Source organism: Choloepus didactylus, chromosome 11 (assembly GCF_015220235.1).
Source record: "Choloepus didactylus isolate mChoDid1 chromosome 11, mChoDid1.pri, whole genome shotgun sequence".
Lineage (NCBI taxonomy): Eukaryota > Metazoa > Chordata > Mammalia > Pilosa > Megalonychidae > Choloepus > Choloepus didactylus.
Window position 1 is genome coordinate 19,418,161 of NC_051317.1, and position 16,738 is coordinate 19,434,898.

Genomic DNA, 16,738 nt, shown 5'->3' on the forward strand with positions numbered 1-16,738 from the left:
AAGTATTGACAACCTACTAGCATTAAAAAATAAAGGCACCCACCGTGTATGGGCCAGCACTGGGTGAGCCACCCAAAACACAACTCTGGGTTACATCCAACCCACAGGCCACCAGCTTGCAACCTCTGTCAAAGCAAACATGTAAAATTAAAAAAAAAAAATAGTGAACAGGTCAAATAAATTAATCAAAAAAACCCACTAAAGGAGATGACCACTGAGGTTTATTATCAATAAAATAGTCAGGAGTCTGAACTATAGATTCTGGTGCCCCAAGAACCAAATCACCAACTCTTAGCTAAAATTAGGTACCAAATTTAGAAACCAGTTATTTCACCAATAGATGCACACACACATATATATTTAACTGTCAGCAGCTGCCTCTGATCAATACCCAGGAGGAAACACAGAAAAATAACAGTTTTCAGTTGAGAACATACAATGTGCTTTAGCAGCAGGAAGTCATTTTCTCACACACACCCCTGCCAGTTGTTTGCAACCTGTTCCCTTTAAGAAACCCCCTTCAATCAGAAGACCCTACCAGCCCTCTGCTTAGTAGCCAGAGGCTCATATTTGTACCCCACAGTGGAGAACCACACAAACACACCCATCCCTGGCCAGTGGGGCTCTGGCGAGGCCGCCAAGCAAGGCTCCCCAACCACCAGGAGATCTGCTCTAAGCCTTCACTGGCACTGCCGCCGGGCATTCAGCTAAAGGAAGAGCCTTCCAGAACAGACAACAACACACCAAAGAGCCAGGTTTATTGGGGTGCCAGCCATAACCTCCTCAGGTCACAGAGGAGAGGGAGTGGACTTGGTGAGGTCACATGGCCAGTGGGTAGAGGTGGCAGCAGAAAGAAGCATCAAGGCTCCGCTCTCCACTCAAGTTTTCAACTCCTCTGTTGGAATTCTGTTCCCACCACCTCCTAGGTGTATGGCCTTGATGTGTTACTGAAGCTCTCCGCACCTCCATCTTCTCATCTGTAACACCATTTAATCATCACCATGTCATCATGAAGTGGTGGTCACTGTGCTCATTTTAGGGTAAGGTGCCAGAAGCCCCAGAGGTCAGAGCTGTCTTCCAGGTCGGGTTCGCAGGTTGGCTGGTTCCCAGGCCCACTCTCCCCTCTGCTTCTCCAGCTCAAAGGGGAAGTTCGCAGGGTCTCCATAATGCTGCCCCTTCCCATGGCAGCCTTCAGTTCAGCCCCACCCACCCCTTACAGATGCCTCACCCTTGCCCCCACAGCAGGAAGGGAGAGTGCCCATTTTGGAAGGGCAGAGACTCCGTGGGCATCAAAGGAAAACAAGCTGTGGGGTCCCAGCAAGTCCTGGCAGCCCACAGCAGAGGGATTTCAAAGTGAATTGCCTATACTGGACTCTGAAACTGATCTGCTTGCATCAGATACTGTGTCACTATTAAGAGGCACGACAGAGCTCCCCTGGGAGTGCTAACTGGCAACTCAGGAAATCCCAGGAGTAGAATGAGTTCAAAGGCAGGTCCCAAAGAACTTCTGGGAAGAGCAGATGGGCCCCAGGGGAGGAAGAGTTCCCCCAGTGATGCCGACAAGAGTGAAGAGTTACCCGTTGGGATCTCAACAGGTTTTGTTAAAGATGTAGCTCCTTAGCCCATCCCAGTCCTGTGCTATCATCCTCCTTGGGTGGAACCCTGGGGCCTGAGTCTATAACTGGCTCCCCAGGGATTCTGAGTCCCCTGAAGTTCAAGAACCATCCCCAACGCTAACCTCCCTGAACTCAGCCAGCGGTTGCTGAGTGCCAACCACACTGTTCCAATCACTCTCTTCTCAGTCATTCAGCAAACATTTTGGGCAAACAAGTATGACCAAGATAGACACTGTTTCCTGCCTTCAGGAAGCAGGCAGTCTGCACAGATCAAAAGCAGTTACTATACCACATAATGCCTTTATATAAGGGCTCTGGGCCCTCAGAGGAGAGATCACAACCCAGAATGTACCAGCAGGGGTTATTCAGGTTTAGGAATGGCAGAAGAGGAAGAGTATGATTGTTGAGGGGAACAGTATGTGTGGAGGCCCAGAGGCACGCTGGAACACATCAAGAGGTGTGGGAAGGAAGAAGGAGAAAGAAATGCAAGGTCATGCCTTTCTGGAAGGACCTCTGATCTAAGTGTGTAGATGATAAAATCAAGGCTCAGTGGGACTAAGACTGGCAAGCAACCCTTGGGAACTGTAGCAAACAAAGATTGCTCCCCAGAAGTGGCAGGCTATGAGCTGAATCTAGAAAGATGCAGCAGTTCTGGGTTCTCTCCTACAGTTGGAAGAAGGTACCCCCAATAATTGCTTCAAAGAGTCTGGGAGTGGGATGCAAAGAGCAGTCTCTACATACACAACCTCACCACCACCATCACAGATCAGAGAGACCAGGCCCACTTGTTCAATCTCCACTTCTTCTGAACCCTGTGCCTTTAGGCCAATCACTTATCCTTGAGCTGCTCCCCTTGCAAATGAGAATCACAGGTGTATCCCTCTCTATCTTAGCCAGAGGGAAGACAAGAAGAATTGAGTCCCTACTATAAGTCAGATGCTCCCTACTAACAGCAGCATAACCATGCTTACTGAGCATTTGTTAGAAGCAAGAGCTGTGCTCAGTGCTTTATCCACCTGGACTCATTCAACTGCAAAAAGAAGCCCCCAACATAGTTAATATTATTCCCATTTTACAGCCCAAGAATTCTAGAGGTCAAGTGACCTGCCCAAGGCTAGAGATCTGAATCAGGCAGATCCAGAATCAGTTTCCAAGATAAAGCCCTACATACTGCCCCATGACATCTCAGGCTAGGAAGAATAGGGACTTGCTTTGCCCATGGGGCCTTGGCACAGGGTGGAAGAAAGGTCCTCTCCAAGGTCAAACCACCACCAAGTGATCTCACGGGCTCTTCCTTGGCTGCTGATGAGGGATGTCTTAAAGGTCTCTCCCCTCTGCTCAGACATCTGGAATCCCAATGCAGCCCCACAGGAGGGGGCAGATGGGCAGGTGTGGGAGTCAGGTCCTTTGTATAGGTCAGGTACACAGGAAGTATAGTGTTAAGAGCTCAGGTGTTGGGTCAGAGACTCGCAGGCCCAAAATCAGCTCTACCACTACAGGCTTTGTGTCACCAGGTAAGTACTGCACCTCTGTGGGCCTTGGTACACTCACTCAGACCTACTTGCTCATAACTGTGAGTACTTAACAAGATGTACATGCAAAGGGCTTATTAGTCCAAAACCAGGCAGAGAAGTGCTAAATAAATGGTGGATGCTATTTTTTTTTTTCCTCTGATACATGAACTTTTGTTCAGGGTTTGCTTACAGGGTGAGAAGTCGTGAAGAGATCATGACGGCTCTCTCTGGCCTGGCGGGCATCGCATTCACAGGGAAGTTGATCTCGTGCTTAAAGAAGTGATGAGCAGGTTATATGGGTTTAAGACAAAGACATTCCTAAGGGTGGGAAAGCACAGATGTAGGAACAGTGTCCTATGACTTGGGGGTGAAGAGAATTACAGGATGAATATACCACAACAGTGATAATATTTGGGAGCCAGGAAGCAGGTAAACTGGATTAACATTTGATGGCGGGTCTGGGGTACATTTACATCTTGCTCTTTTGTGAGACCAAGAGTTTCTCACCTCCTGCTTCCTTTTCCACGTTTTAAAGTTACATTTTAAGGTTAAATTACTATTTTTTCTTTACTGGCTTACAGAGATGATAGGTTAAACATTAGCTGTCCAGGTCACGCAGACTGCTGTGCCACAAGTTCTGGAGGCCTGTTTTGCTCAGGCCAGGGGCTGAGTTGCTATTATTATTATCAGATCACCATCTTTATTTGCACCCACATCATCATTCATATAGTATCATTTTATGCTGTGGCTTTCATTGCCTGAGAAAGCTAAGAAACATCAGAATTTGAAGCTCCAGGAATTTTTTAAAATCGAGAGGGAAGGGAAAAAAATGGGCCTACCTTTGCCCCTTCCATCTCCTATCTACACTCAGTAGAGGGCAGCAAACAGGAGTCATTCAAAGACAAGAGAGAGAGAGACTCGTGGCGAGAAAACTACACACTCATAAATACACACCCACCCACCACAGCAAGCGGAATTGTTTAGCTTCTTCTAGCTTCAAATGTATGAACACTTCGCCTCCTCCAGCTAAGAGGGCCAGGCAGAAAAAAAGCCAAAGCTGAAGAGACAGAAGTTCTTTTTCAGCTCAAGGGAAATTTTCATTGTGCTGATTTTTAATGAGGTGGGGCAGGGGCAGCTCTCGGGACATCTGTGAGGGGAAAGGCAGGCGGCTGCAGAACTCATGGGTAAGATTAAATAAAGGCAGCTTTCAGCTGCTCCTCATCTCCACCCTCTGCAGTATGCTGGCCAACTTCAGCACACAAGCTTTACCCAGAAGGAAACGGAGGCCTGCAGAGTTAATCATCTCAGCCAAGGGGTGGCTGAACTGCAATGAGAACACAGACCCCCAGGTGGCAGGTCCAGTGCTCTTTCTACTGAGTTCAGGACGGCAAATAGATTTTACCTGCAGGACCAAGTGTGATCCCTGGAGAGAGGGACGGCCTGAGACACTGTGTCAGCAGGATTCTGGAAAGGATGTTTGTTGGTTTCATCCCCAGATCTTTTTCCCTCCTCCCCACAAGAGCACCCAGATTGCCCTCTGGGGAATTGCTCCTCCTGTCAGTTGGGGGACCCAACCCCACCCCTAAGCTCCAGGGTGGGTTAGGTCAATGAGCATAGCCCATTCTCCTGGCAGCAGTAAATGGCGCAGGGAGAAGTAAGATCCAAATCAGGCCAGTAAGACCTAAGGAGACCCTGCTGGAGCTTACAGGAAAGAAGTTTCCCTTCTCTTCTATGGAAACTATCAGAAGAGACAGACTGGGTATAGACATGAGGCCTGAAAGAGCTGCAACCATTTTTGCCACCATGGGGGCTCAGACTAAAATAAAGCTAACATCCAAAGAAAGTCAGATTGAGAGAACTCAGAGGATGGGGGCCAGAGGCTTGACGGCACCATTAACCTCTGGATCATACCATACCTGAAGCCAATTGCAGTTGCATGAGCTAGTATATTCCCTTATTCATTTATGTAACTTAATTCAGTCTGTCATTTGCAACTGATAAGGAATCTAAGGGGGCCCTTAAGCTCAGATTAGCTGTGTTTCCCATGGAAAGCAGTAATGGTGCCATGTCCTACATATCATTATTCACCATCTCTCTATAACAGCTCCTTTTTCCCGGCTGGGTCCCTTTGCTGTTCCATTGTATTTGCTTGAAAATTTTAAAACTTGGAGAAGAACATTTACAAAAATGGATCTGAAAAAAAAAAAAAAAAACAGATTCCAGTAGATAACTGGTTTCATTAAGTACTGGCCTCTAAAACTTGGGGTGATAATCTTGGTTCCTGCAGGCAATAATGGTATGTTTGGATGGGGATGGAGGAAATGAGCTACTGGAAAAACAGAGCAAGATTCTGGTGCATATTCCTCCCCGTGAGAACTTAACTGACTTCCCCTCTTCTGGGTCTCAGTTTCCCTACCTACTTAATGAGAGGGTGGGGCTAGAGGGGAGGCATGATATAATCCTTGGTCACGGGAACCAACACACATATAGGCACGTATAGGCTTTCCCTTCTCTCACGGGCATGAGGATGGTGGTTCTCTGGAAAAGCAAGATTCTTATTGAAGTCCTTCCCTGGCCTGCTCTGATATATTGGGTTGTGGGAAGACAGATATGCGTAAAATACAGAACCCACTGCAAACACCAACAGAAACATGTAGTGCCCCAAGTCATGTTTCTGGCTGCCAAGTTTGCCTTGAGGTGCTTTTTATCCAGTGATGAGATCCTGATGTCATCTCTGGGTAAGAGCTGGCTATGGACATGGTACAATTAGCAAGCTTTTAAATGGCCTTTGCTTTCTCTTTCCTAGTTCCATTATCTGTTACCGTGTCACTGGAGACAATAGTCTAAGAACTGAACATCCTTAGACCACAGTCTCAGAGAAGGCATTAGAGCATGAACATTTCCCTAAGTAAGTTGTGGCCTCATCACAAGTTAAATATGGAGGCTTATTTAAACCATACTCCTGCTCTCCAGGCCCTTCTAATGCATGCTTTCAAACAAACTCCCAGGACCCTGTGTTAGACTTGGAAAAGCCTTAACAAAGTATCTACTCCCTAAGTCACAAATGAGTTTCAACATATTATCAGTTCTACTTGAAGAGCAGTATTGAGAAATGGTCTGTGGTCAAGTCTGGGCTTGGTTGGAAAGAGATTGATTAGCATGATCGCTCTGGCCATGGGAGGGTTAACATTATTATGACACATATTTTCCTTTCCCCTTCTGAATCTAAGCCCTTTAATCACAGATGAGGAACCCAAAGCCCAGACAGGTTAAACCACTCTCCTGAGGGCATACAATTAGTTTAGGGCAGGAGAGAGGAAGAGAACCCAGGCCTTCTCTCCCAGCTGGGTCCTTGGGACACAGCAAGCCCAGCCTGAAAGGAAGAATGCAAAGCGCTGGGCAAATCAACAACCCTTCTCCTGCGGCATCAGATTTCACCTGGGCATGCAGACAGATAAGTGATTAGCAATCTAAGTTCCCAGCTCCTCCGCAGAAAATTAAAGAAATCATTCTAAGGCTATATTTCAGTGATACTTAATTCTCTGTTGGGCAAGGCTCTGCCACCAGGAAGACTAAAAAAAGGGGGGGGGGAGGAGTATTGATTTCCAGATGTGCTAAGAATAAAGTTCAGCTCTGACACAATGAGAAAACTCCTGATCCTTGAAAATTAAAGTCGTTGGTATTCCATTATCCCCACCAATTTCTATTCCATTGATGCTATTATCCAATGAAGTCATTTCTCACAAGATATTATGGCTCAGAAATGGGGAGGGACTGCATTACATTTCCTAACATTAGTTCTTAATAACCTGTTCTCAAACCTGGAATATGAAACAGACTGTAAAATTAAACCAAGATGTTAAGCAGATTGGGGCTAGGAGTGAGAGGGACCCCCACGTTAAAATGAAGATTCTTCGAAACTGGCTTTTCTTGCTTGGCTTTGCAGCTTTCTGAAAAGCCAGCTGTCTGGCCAGATGACTGCTGAAATCCTACAAGCATTAGGTGTCCTTTATAAATCAGCTGCCCTCCCCAGCTCCAATGGTACACCCAGGATGCACCAGCATGACAGAGGCAGACTTAACGTTCTAGCAGATGAAACTATTCTTCAATCCAGTGGAGAAATCAAGGAGTTAGAGGACTGCTCAAACAGTGGCTACATTATCCTCAAAGAAACTTCTCTCAAACCCAAAAGGAACACATTTTTCATTTGGATAAAGTCCTGTCAGACTTCCCTCCAGAGCTGCTGCAGTTATTTCTACCAGAAAGATCAACGAGGTGCTCTGGGATGATTTTCAACAATTAGAAGAGTGACAGGCTGAGCTCAGAACTGGTCAGCCCTGTCGAAGGAAGCTCTGTATGTTCAAAATGCCAGATTTCCCAGATAGCAGCAGTCTGATGTATTATGTGACATTCCAGTAACCTCGGATGAGGGATGGAACACCATCGCTCAGAGAAGCCAGCCTCTTCCCTCAAGGCCAGCTGACATTTGAACAAGGGACAGGGGACCAATCCCAGGGCTCTGCATCTGCAGGAGAGTGAAACAAAAAGGGGCTGTGTGGAAATTTGGCAGGGTGTTCCTGAAAGGCAGCAGATGAATGCTGAATCCAGTAGCACCTAGAAGAGCTTATCATTGGTGAAACAGCTCCATTCTGCTGCTCCCAGGAAGCAAAGAGACTTTCTTTAAAGCAAGGATAATCAGTTGGCACTCCCCACCACCACCTCCATGCCCCTTCACCACTTTCTCATCCTCTTCGTGCTAGTCCAGAGGGAAAAAAATGAACAGGAACTAGAGCTTCTCAGGTGAGCCTGTCTGTTCATTTTAGTTAGAGGCTCTGAGCAGCGCCCAGCTGTTGCTTCCCCCTCTCTCTGCCCAAAAGGCTGCCTTACTCCATCAATTCCCTCTTGCACAAGTGAGTAATTCACTTTGAAAGCTCAGGCCAAACTGGCAGTTAACCTTGACTTTCTCTCTACACATCTGGGTCTACAGAAAATGAATATCAGGATGTCTTTGGCATTCACAGCAAATGAAATATGAGGGCTTTCTCCAGGCAGAGGCAGAATGTCAGAAGCTATTTTAGAACTAGCTAGAGCTATTCCAAAGGATTTTTTGCACTTGGGCAGCCTTGACTTAGGGCTGTATGCAGTATGGCACCCCCAAAACCATGGATGGTACAAGGGACTCCTGCTTCAGGAAAGAAAAGAAAAGTGGCCATTCTACTCCTTACTGATGGTATTGCATAATGCTGGGCCTGGACCAATAACCACAATTTACACATGGAGAAAGGGAGGCTCAGAGAGGAAGAAGGGAGGTGATCAAGGACACCAGCAAGTTAATAGTAGAGGTGAGGCTAGAACTCTGGCCTCCTGATCTTGATGCTGGTTCAGGGTAGAGACAGAGGAATAAAGATAAAAAAGATTTCATGAAGGAAAAACAATGACATGGATAGAGAATTTAAGAAAAGTCTAAGTTGGCTGGGTTTGAACCAGTAGTTTAGGAAAAGAGTTGGGGTCCTTAGTTTTAAAATAGTAAGATCTATTAGAATGAGCAATGAGGCCATCTGGGATGATTTGCAACAATTATCTGAGTGACAGGCTGTGCTCAAACTGGTCAGCCCTGTCGTAAAGAGCCCTCTGTGCTCAGAGGCCGGAATGCCCAGAGAGCAGCCTGATATCGGGACGAGGAAAGGAAAACTAGCAACCACAAAAAGTCAGCCTCTTCCCTTGGAGACCAGTCAACAGTCAGTCAAGTCCAACCCTAATGCACAAGCCATCCACTTCCCCTGGAACCAGGGAGATCCTATAAGAGAACTTGGTGTGTTCCAGCATGTATAGGCTCACTGGCACCTCCTGTGTGGCAGGACTGGGCCAGGAGATGGGAGGTGGGGAGTGATGTGACACAGCATCTGCTCTCAGGGGGCTGCTGGTCTAAATGCATGCACACAAAACAACATACATTGGCGAGTTCAGAGGAGGCAGAAACAATTAAGATCCCAGTCTTGGCTGCCAGAAACACCACACCTAATTGGACTAAACAAGTTCAGAAGGGGTCATGGGTACTCTGAGAAGGGTCAGGGGAGGTATTTGGTGTTCATCCTCAGGGCACTGAACACCAACAGCCTCTGAAAATTTGGGGGTGCCCCCACCTTCTGGACTCCCAGGTCAAAAGCAGCAGGCCCATCAAGGACCAGGAGCTCAACCCCTTTCCCTTCCCTCAGCAGCCTGAAGCTTCAAGGAGAGCATGATCTTTGCATCCCTTCAGGAACTGTCAGGAAAGAATTAGGCTGGGGGAGAGGGGGTGTGAGCAAATGTGGAGAGGAGGAGGGGCGCCCAGGTGTCTCCTTGGGCAGGTGAGAAAGCAGAAAAGAGAACACCTGGATCAGCAGGTGGGAGGAAGTAAAGACCTGGACACCAAACAGAAGAACTGGCATCTCCACTCCCGTTAGCAGAAGGCGTCAGACTGGGATACAAGGATGCAGATAGCATCTTCCAAAAGAGAGGGATGCTGGAAGAGGTGAGAGGATACCAAACAGGAACAGAAGAGAGGACGAAAACCTATGGTAACAGATAGAGCTCCGGACTGGGCTGCAGGAGTCCTGGGTTCTAGCTCTGGCTGTCTCCAACTGGCGTGGGACCCTGGAAAAGCAGGAGAATCTCGAACGCTGACTCCAAGGAGGCAGACAAGAGGAAGGTGGAAGTAGAAACCGCAGGCAAGAAGTGAATTCAGGGAAGGGGTGTAGCCAACTCCGCGAGTTTCCATGGAAACGGGGAGACTCACCTGTCGGGCCTCCGGGGCCACCACCTCCCGGGATCCTCCCGGGGTGCCGTCGGGCTGCCGCTCGCGGTATAACGCCCAGAGACCCAGGTGGGGCAGGAGGACCAGGGCCGCCAGCACCAGCGCCACCGCCTGCAGAAGCCTCTTCTCCTTCCGCCTCATCGGGGCCGCTCAGCCCCGCCGCGTCCCGCCGGCCCCGGCGCGTCGCCCCCAGCTCCGCGCGTCCGCCGGTCCGCCCGGCGGCGGCAGCAGCCCTGCGAGGAGAAGCGGCCGCGGCGCCGGCCCCGCTCCAACTCCGCGGCACTTCCGCCGCTCGCCAGCCCGGGAGCCGGGCGCCGCCACCGTGCAGCCGCTGTAGGGGGGTGGCATGGACGCCGCCGCCCCCTCCGGCTCCTACCGCGCTGCTCGCCCCGCTCCGCCCTCCTCTAGGGCATGCGTCAACTTCTGTGTGCTGCAGGTCTCGGCCTCCTCAGGACGCGTCCCGCTCCGCCTGAGCACGGTGAGTGTTCCTAACCGGACCGGTCCCCCCTCTTGGGCCATGATGGTGTGACCCGCTCCTGGGCGGCCCCCCCGCCCGCGGGAGCTTTGCGAAAGTCCCGGAGTTGGCGAGTTGGGCGCTAACTGCTGCCCGCTGGGGAGCCGGCGGGCGGGGTGCGTCTTCCAACCCTCACCGCGCCGGGGCCCCAGCGCCCCACCTGGCAACCTCTGCTCCGGGTTCCAGCCGAGAGTTTGTGAGCTCCTCGGGGATATGCAAACCGTGCTGGACCCCGTCGGACACTGGCTCCTAAAGCCCCCCCGGGTTGTCGCTTCCTGCTCTGCCTAGGTCCGGCCGCCAGGACCTGCGGACCTACTTTGACTCTGCGACTTGGTGTTCTAGCGGTGAAATGGCGCCACGTCTGTGCTTCAAGCGCACTGTAATGCGGAAACAGGTCTGTTTCTCTCCCCCTGGGAGTCCTCTGGCGCTAGATGTGAACGCCCTCTGTAAACTGTAGTGTTGTGTCCGTCCGCCACTTGTCTGATGTCCCTGCAAGCCGGTGGGGAAGTGACTGGGTCCTCTCTGCAGAACCTTTTCTCATGCAAGCCCTTGGAGCTGGAATGCCCTCTAGTCCCCGTGTGCCTCTGGTGCTCGGTAAATAGAGTCTTGTCCCGAATCCTCTACTCCGTTTCTAGCTCCCATTCAGTCATTCAGCAGACCATTAGCGAGCGCCTATTGTGTGCCAGACACTGTGCCAGGCACCAGGATAAAATGAAAACAGACACGAGCCCTGACGTCTAGGCGTTGTCACCTTAAGCACGTAATTCCCACCGGCCGACGGCAAGTGTCTGCGGCCGTGCCGAGGGCTCTGAAGAAGTCGGACCTCCTAGACGCTGCGGAGCACCTCGGAGGGAGACGCTGACGGTAACGCCTGTGGCTGCTCTTCCTCCTCGGAGCGCTCAATGCTTGTCACTTAACTGTTTCTTCCTTGGTGCTGAGGGATGACGCCCTCGTCTCTGCCTTCCTCTGTCACCCCCACAGGCATCCTTTTCCATCTCTTTTTCTACCTCCCAGCCACAAATACTGGCGCCCTGAACCGGCATCCTGACTCCTCCGGCTTCCCGGTTCTTCCAGCTCCACACTTGAGCGGCAGAGGTTCAATTTTCTGAAATACAGATCTTGACATCTGCTCCAAAATCTTCAAGGGTCCTATCACCTCGGCTCTCGAGTCCACACTTCTGGGGCTGACCTAAACTAGGACTGCTCAAAACTCTCCCCCTCTCTGCCCCACACCCTGTGCTTCACCCAGCTGGGTTGCTCACATAGTGTTTTCCTTCATTAGCTGTTGACCTTGCAGTTCTTTCCACCCAGAAAGTCCTCGCCTCTTCCCCATCTTTGTGTAAATCTTGTTCGTTCTTCCGTGTCCAGCTGAACTGCCACCTCCTCCACGAAGTCCTCCAGGATTCCTTCTCAGGGTGCTGTAGTCTTTGGATTTCTGTCATAATGATACTTGCCTTGTACTGAATGCTTACTTTCTGCTAGACACCCTTGACATTCATAATCTCTTTTAACGTTCAGTTACCCTGTGAGGTGGGTGTTTCTTTCATCTCTGTTTGCAAATGAGACTCAGTTTAGGGAATGGAGCGGTCAGAATGATCCTATTTTAACAAAGGTCAGATTGCATCACCCCTATGCTCAAATCCCTCCAGTGGCTTCCCACATCCGCCTGGCTTCCTACAAGGGACTACAAGGCCTTACAAGGCCATATATGACCCCCCCCACACACACACACCCCTTACTCTCTCCTCACTCATTGTGCTCCAGCCACACTGGCCTCCTTGCTATTCCTTAGAACACTCCAGGCACATTCCTGCCTCAGGGAGTCTGCACTTGCTGTTGCCTCCACCTAATGCCCACGTCTCTATCCCTAGATCCTAGTCCTATGCTGTTGATACACAGTATTTATGCATCTTAAATTCTAAACTATCTCCTTGAGAAAAGTGGAAGTCCCTGGACAGTAAAACGCTGTTGCAAAATTCTTATGCACGCCTCACACAGCTCCTAGTTCAAAGCTGGATACACAGTAAGCTAGAGTGATCCTTTTACAGAGATACGGCCCACTTTGCCCCTGGAAACTTACCTGTGGTTTCTCTTCACATAGAAATAATCTGCGAGAATCCTTACCCCAGCCCATGAGCCCCTACTCGATTTGACACTATTTTAACTTTGGCTCTCCCTCCATCCTTCCTAATTAAACTGGTCTCCTTGCCATATTCCTCAAACACACCAAATTGGTACTGCCTCTGGATTTTGCAAATTTGCTGTGCCCTTTCCAAGAATTATCTTCCACTAAACATTTGTGTGGCTCCTTCTCTCCCTCCTCTCAGGAGCCTGATCAAATGTCCTGACTGCCTCAGAGGGATCTTCTCTGACTTGCTGATCTAAAATATGAAATAGCACCCCATCATCTCCATTTGCCTGATTTTTGTTCAAAGCAGATATCATTTTTGGTCTTCCCTTCTAGAGTGTGAGCTCGAGCAAGCAGGAACTATGCATTTTTTTTGTTCCTCTACATCATCCCTCTCCAGAACAACTCTTGGTAGGTACTGCACCTTTTTGGGAATTAGATAAACAGTGCTCCTTCTAGGCAGAGGAATTAGTCTGGGGCACAGACTGATTAGACACCCTTTTCTCTGGGCTAAAGCAGCCCAGCCACGGCGCATGTATATTGGCTCATACTGCAACCAAACTACAGGAAGCTAAACTGTGACCCTTTCCCAACCTTGCATGCAGTAGATGCTCAATGATTACCAGTTGAGTGAAATATAGCAGCTAAGGCCACGTATAGGAAAAACCTTCAGTCTCTCTCCTCCCTAACTCCCCTCTGGCTCCCCAGAGGATTCTGCATGAAATTGGATTTGAGCTTTTTCTCCCATTTTACCCAAGTCACTTGTTGATCAAAGCTGCACAGTGGACTCTAGCCCACAAACCCAGCTTTAATCCCAGGACTCTTTGATCACTTTCTACAATGTGGGATGCACCAGATGGAGGGAGGGCTCCTGGGGCTTTATCCCAGCTCACTAAGACAATATCAATTGAAATGAAGGCAGCCCATTAGCTCTGGCTGGTTTCCTAGGAAAACTGACCTGTCATCGACTGAAATTGAACAAGAAATATTACTTTTCAGACTGAGCCCTCCTAGGCCCATTGTGGGCATTAAATGAGATAATGCATATAATAGGCTTACTGCAGAGCCAGGTCTAATGTAAGTGCTAGTAACTATGGGCAAAATAAAAACCCAACAGGAAAACCGAGAAAGGATGAACAGGATTTTAGCAGCATAGTAAAAGCCCTGTGCTCTGGCCCCGGCCTCTCTGAATCTCATCTCCAATCACTCTCTTTCCCGGTCCCTCCAAGCCAGCCACTCTCACCTTCTTTCCGGTCCTTGAATACGCTATTCTTACTTATCCCAACCCCAAGGCCTTTGCATTAGCCAGTGCCTCTACCAGAAACACTATTCCCCAAGATCTTCCCCTGTTGCTGCCTCCTTCTTCTCCTTCAGGTTTCAGCTGGAACATCATTTCCTCAGAGAGACCGTCCCTAACCACCCCACCAGAAGTACCCTCTCCTGCACACACTTTACATCCAGCCTGTTTTCTCCATGGTGCATTTCTCTCTTTGCAGAGCCTTATTTATTTGTTTATTGTGGTGCTTTTCCAAATAGAATATCAGCTCCATGGGGCAGGGACCTTGTCTGCTCATTCTCTGCTGTATCCCCCAGATCCTGGAACATACATGCCTGGCATAGAGGAAGGGCTTAATACATATATTTGATGAATGACGAGTGTCTCCCCTCTTCCCCCATCTTCCCGTCTTTACTTTGTGTTTTTCCCCCCATGAGCCACTCATTCTCTTACTTATGCTCCTTCAGTTTTCCATCTTGTCATCAGTAACCGATATTTCAGTATCCTCCAGGATATCCTTCAAAAAGAAGGGCCAGCCAGAGGAGAGGTGACATGCACAGGTCTTCAATCTTCCTGATGAGGATATGAAAACCTTTCCTACTAGATGTCCTCATCTTGGCTTCCTTAGTGTTCCTTGATGCTGACGCCATTTGTCAAGTGCTATACCCTCAGGCTGGTCTGGTCAAGCCCTGGCCTGAGGTGGTGTGGAAGTAAACTGGATCAGCAAGTCAGGAGGTGTAGATCTGCATGCCAGTCTGCTCCTAACACTGGTTAACCTTGGCCAAGTCCCTTAGATGCTCTGAGACCTGATTTCCTCATTTACCAAATGAGAATAATTGTGACTCTGTAATGATATAATTCCCAGGTTGGTGAGAGAGAGGTCAGCTTGACCCTAACCAAAATCTGAGATGCTATGAGAATTGTACTTCTGTGTCTCCTGCAAGCCTATCGCCTTTTTTTTAATGCAATTTTATTGAGATATACTTACATACCATATAATCCATCCAAACTACACAATCAGTGGCTCACAGTATCATCATTTAGTTGTGCATTCATAGCCACAATCAGTTTTCAAACATCCATTACTCCAAAACAAAGAAAAAAATATAAAAAATAAAAAAGAAATAAAGAACACCCAAACCATCCCACACCCCTTATCCCCCCTATTATTTATATATTTGTGTCATTTTATTACTCATCTGCCCATATCTGGTTAAAGGGAGTGTCAGTCACCAGGTTTTCACTATCACACAGTCCACAATAAAAGCTATATAGTTATACAGTTATCATCAAGAATCAAGTCTTCTGGATTACCATTCAACAGATTCAGGTATTTCCTTCTAACTATTCTAATACACTAGAAACTAAAATGAAATATATATATTATACGTAAGAATAACCTCCAGATTGACCTCTCAACTCTATTTGAGATCTCTCAGCCACCGAAGCTTTATTTTGTTACATTTCTTTTCACTTTTTCAGTCAAGAAGTCACTCTCAATCCCATGATGGCAGGGCCAGACTCATCCCTGGGAGTGCTGTCCCTCCTTGCCAGGGAGACTTACACCCCTGGGAGTCATGTTCCACGTAGCAGAGAAGGTAGTAGTTTATTTGCAGAGTTAAGCCTATTGCTGTTTGCTCCTCTTCTCTTTGGGGTCATTATGCTCAGCTGACATGTCCTCAAAGAGCCCTGCCTGAGCTCCCTGACCAGTCTAAGCTCCCCAGTTAAGTGACCTCTTAGCAATACATTCCTTTCCTTTACACTTATGAGGTTCATGATTACTGGGTGATAGTTTGATAGCTGTCTTCCCAACTGGACTGTAAGCCCCACAAGGACAGAGAATATATTTGAGTGGCTCCACAGCGTATCTCCAGATACCTAGGACAGAGCTTGGTCCAAATGTGCAGGGGGGTGGGAGGGGGTGGAGTGGGGGTGGGGGTGGGGGGGTGAGTGTCTTAAGTCAGTCAACCCAATTAATCAATAAAACATCCACCTCTTTAAAACCCAAACTCAGGAAACTCATTAGCATTGATATCAATGACCCAAATTGCTATCCCTACCAGGCTGGTCATTTAACAAAGCTTAAGCTTCTAAGATAGAGGAAAAGAAAAAAAAAATCCTGGAGCTGAAATTTCCCCACCTGGATCTAGTCAGTGTAGATCAGTCAAGTTTTACCCCTAACATGTTGAGTGACATCAGACAGATAACTCAAATTCTCTGGACCTCAGGTTTACATGTATGGGTCCTTGAGTGTTTGTGCTTGCAAGAATTAAAGATGTTAAGATAAACAAAGAATGTGGTTGTATTAAATAAAGTAGTTGAGCCAGATGCTCTTTGAAGTTTTTTTAATTCTAAAATTCTGGGACTCAATCTTGCACAGTAGAATGGGGGAAGGGGAGCCAGACATGGGGTCCCACTCAGGTGGTTCCAGCCAGTATGTGCACCTACTGGCATTTTAGCTCCTAGTTTGAATAAAAAGTAAGGGCTTGCAGGATGCTTAAGTGAAACACTCTCTAGACGGGGAATTGCCTGTCTCTTGCAGTCCTACTTTGTCATTTCCACAAGGAGGCACTAATTAAACCAATCCTGCCAACTGTAAAGGAATGCTAGGGAGTCAAGACTGCGGATGTGGAAGGTGCCTCAAGTAGGATACACTTTGAAAGAGCAAACAGAGAAGGCCACAAATCTCAAACAAAGAGTAAATATACTACGTCAATGGGTGGGAACATGGCAAACAGAGCATTAGCCAGAAGGGTCAGGTGCAAATATCAGGTGTATAGGGAGCCATTCTTCTCCTGGCACTGCCACTAAAATAAATATCATGGCTTTCCAAATGAAAGTGCTTCCTGTTTAATTAGTTTTCATTTTTGCGCAAAGGAAAAAAGTGCAAAAACACA

The 16,738-nt window shown here is 48.2% G+C and overlaps 1 protein-coding gene across 1 annotated transcript in view; it reads right to left on the minus strand.

Annotated features, from left to right (window-relative positions):
• GALNT10 (polypeptide N-acetylgalactosaminyltransferase 10) overlaps positions 1–10,064 on the minus strand; it is a 244,112-nt gene extending 234,048 nt beyond the window's left edge. Inside the window, exon 1 of the mRNA XM_037799553.1 lies at positions 9,906–10,064. Within this exon, the coding sequence (XP_037655481.1) occupies positions 9,906–10,064 (159 nt within the window). The remainder of the gene's footprint in view (positions 1–9,905) is intronic.
• Positions 10,065–16,738: the final 6,674 nt, after the last annotated feature.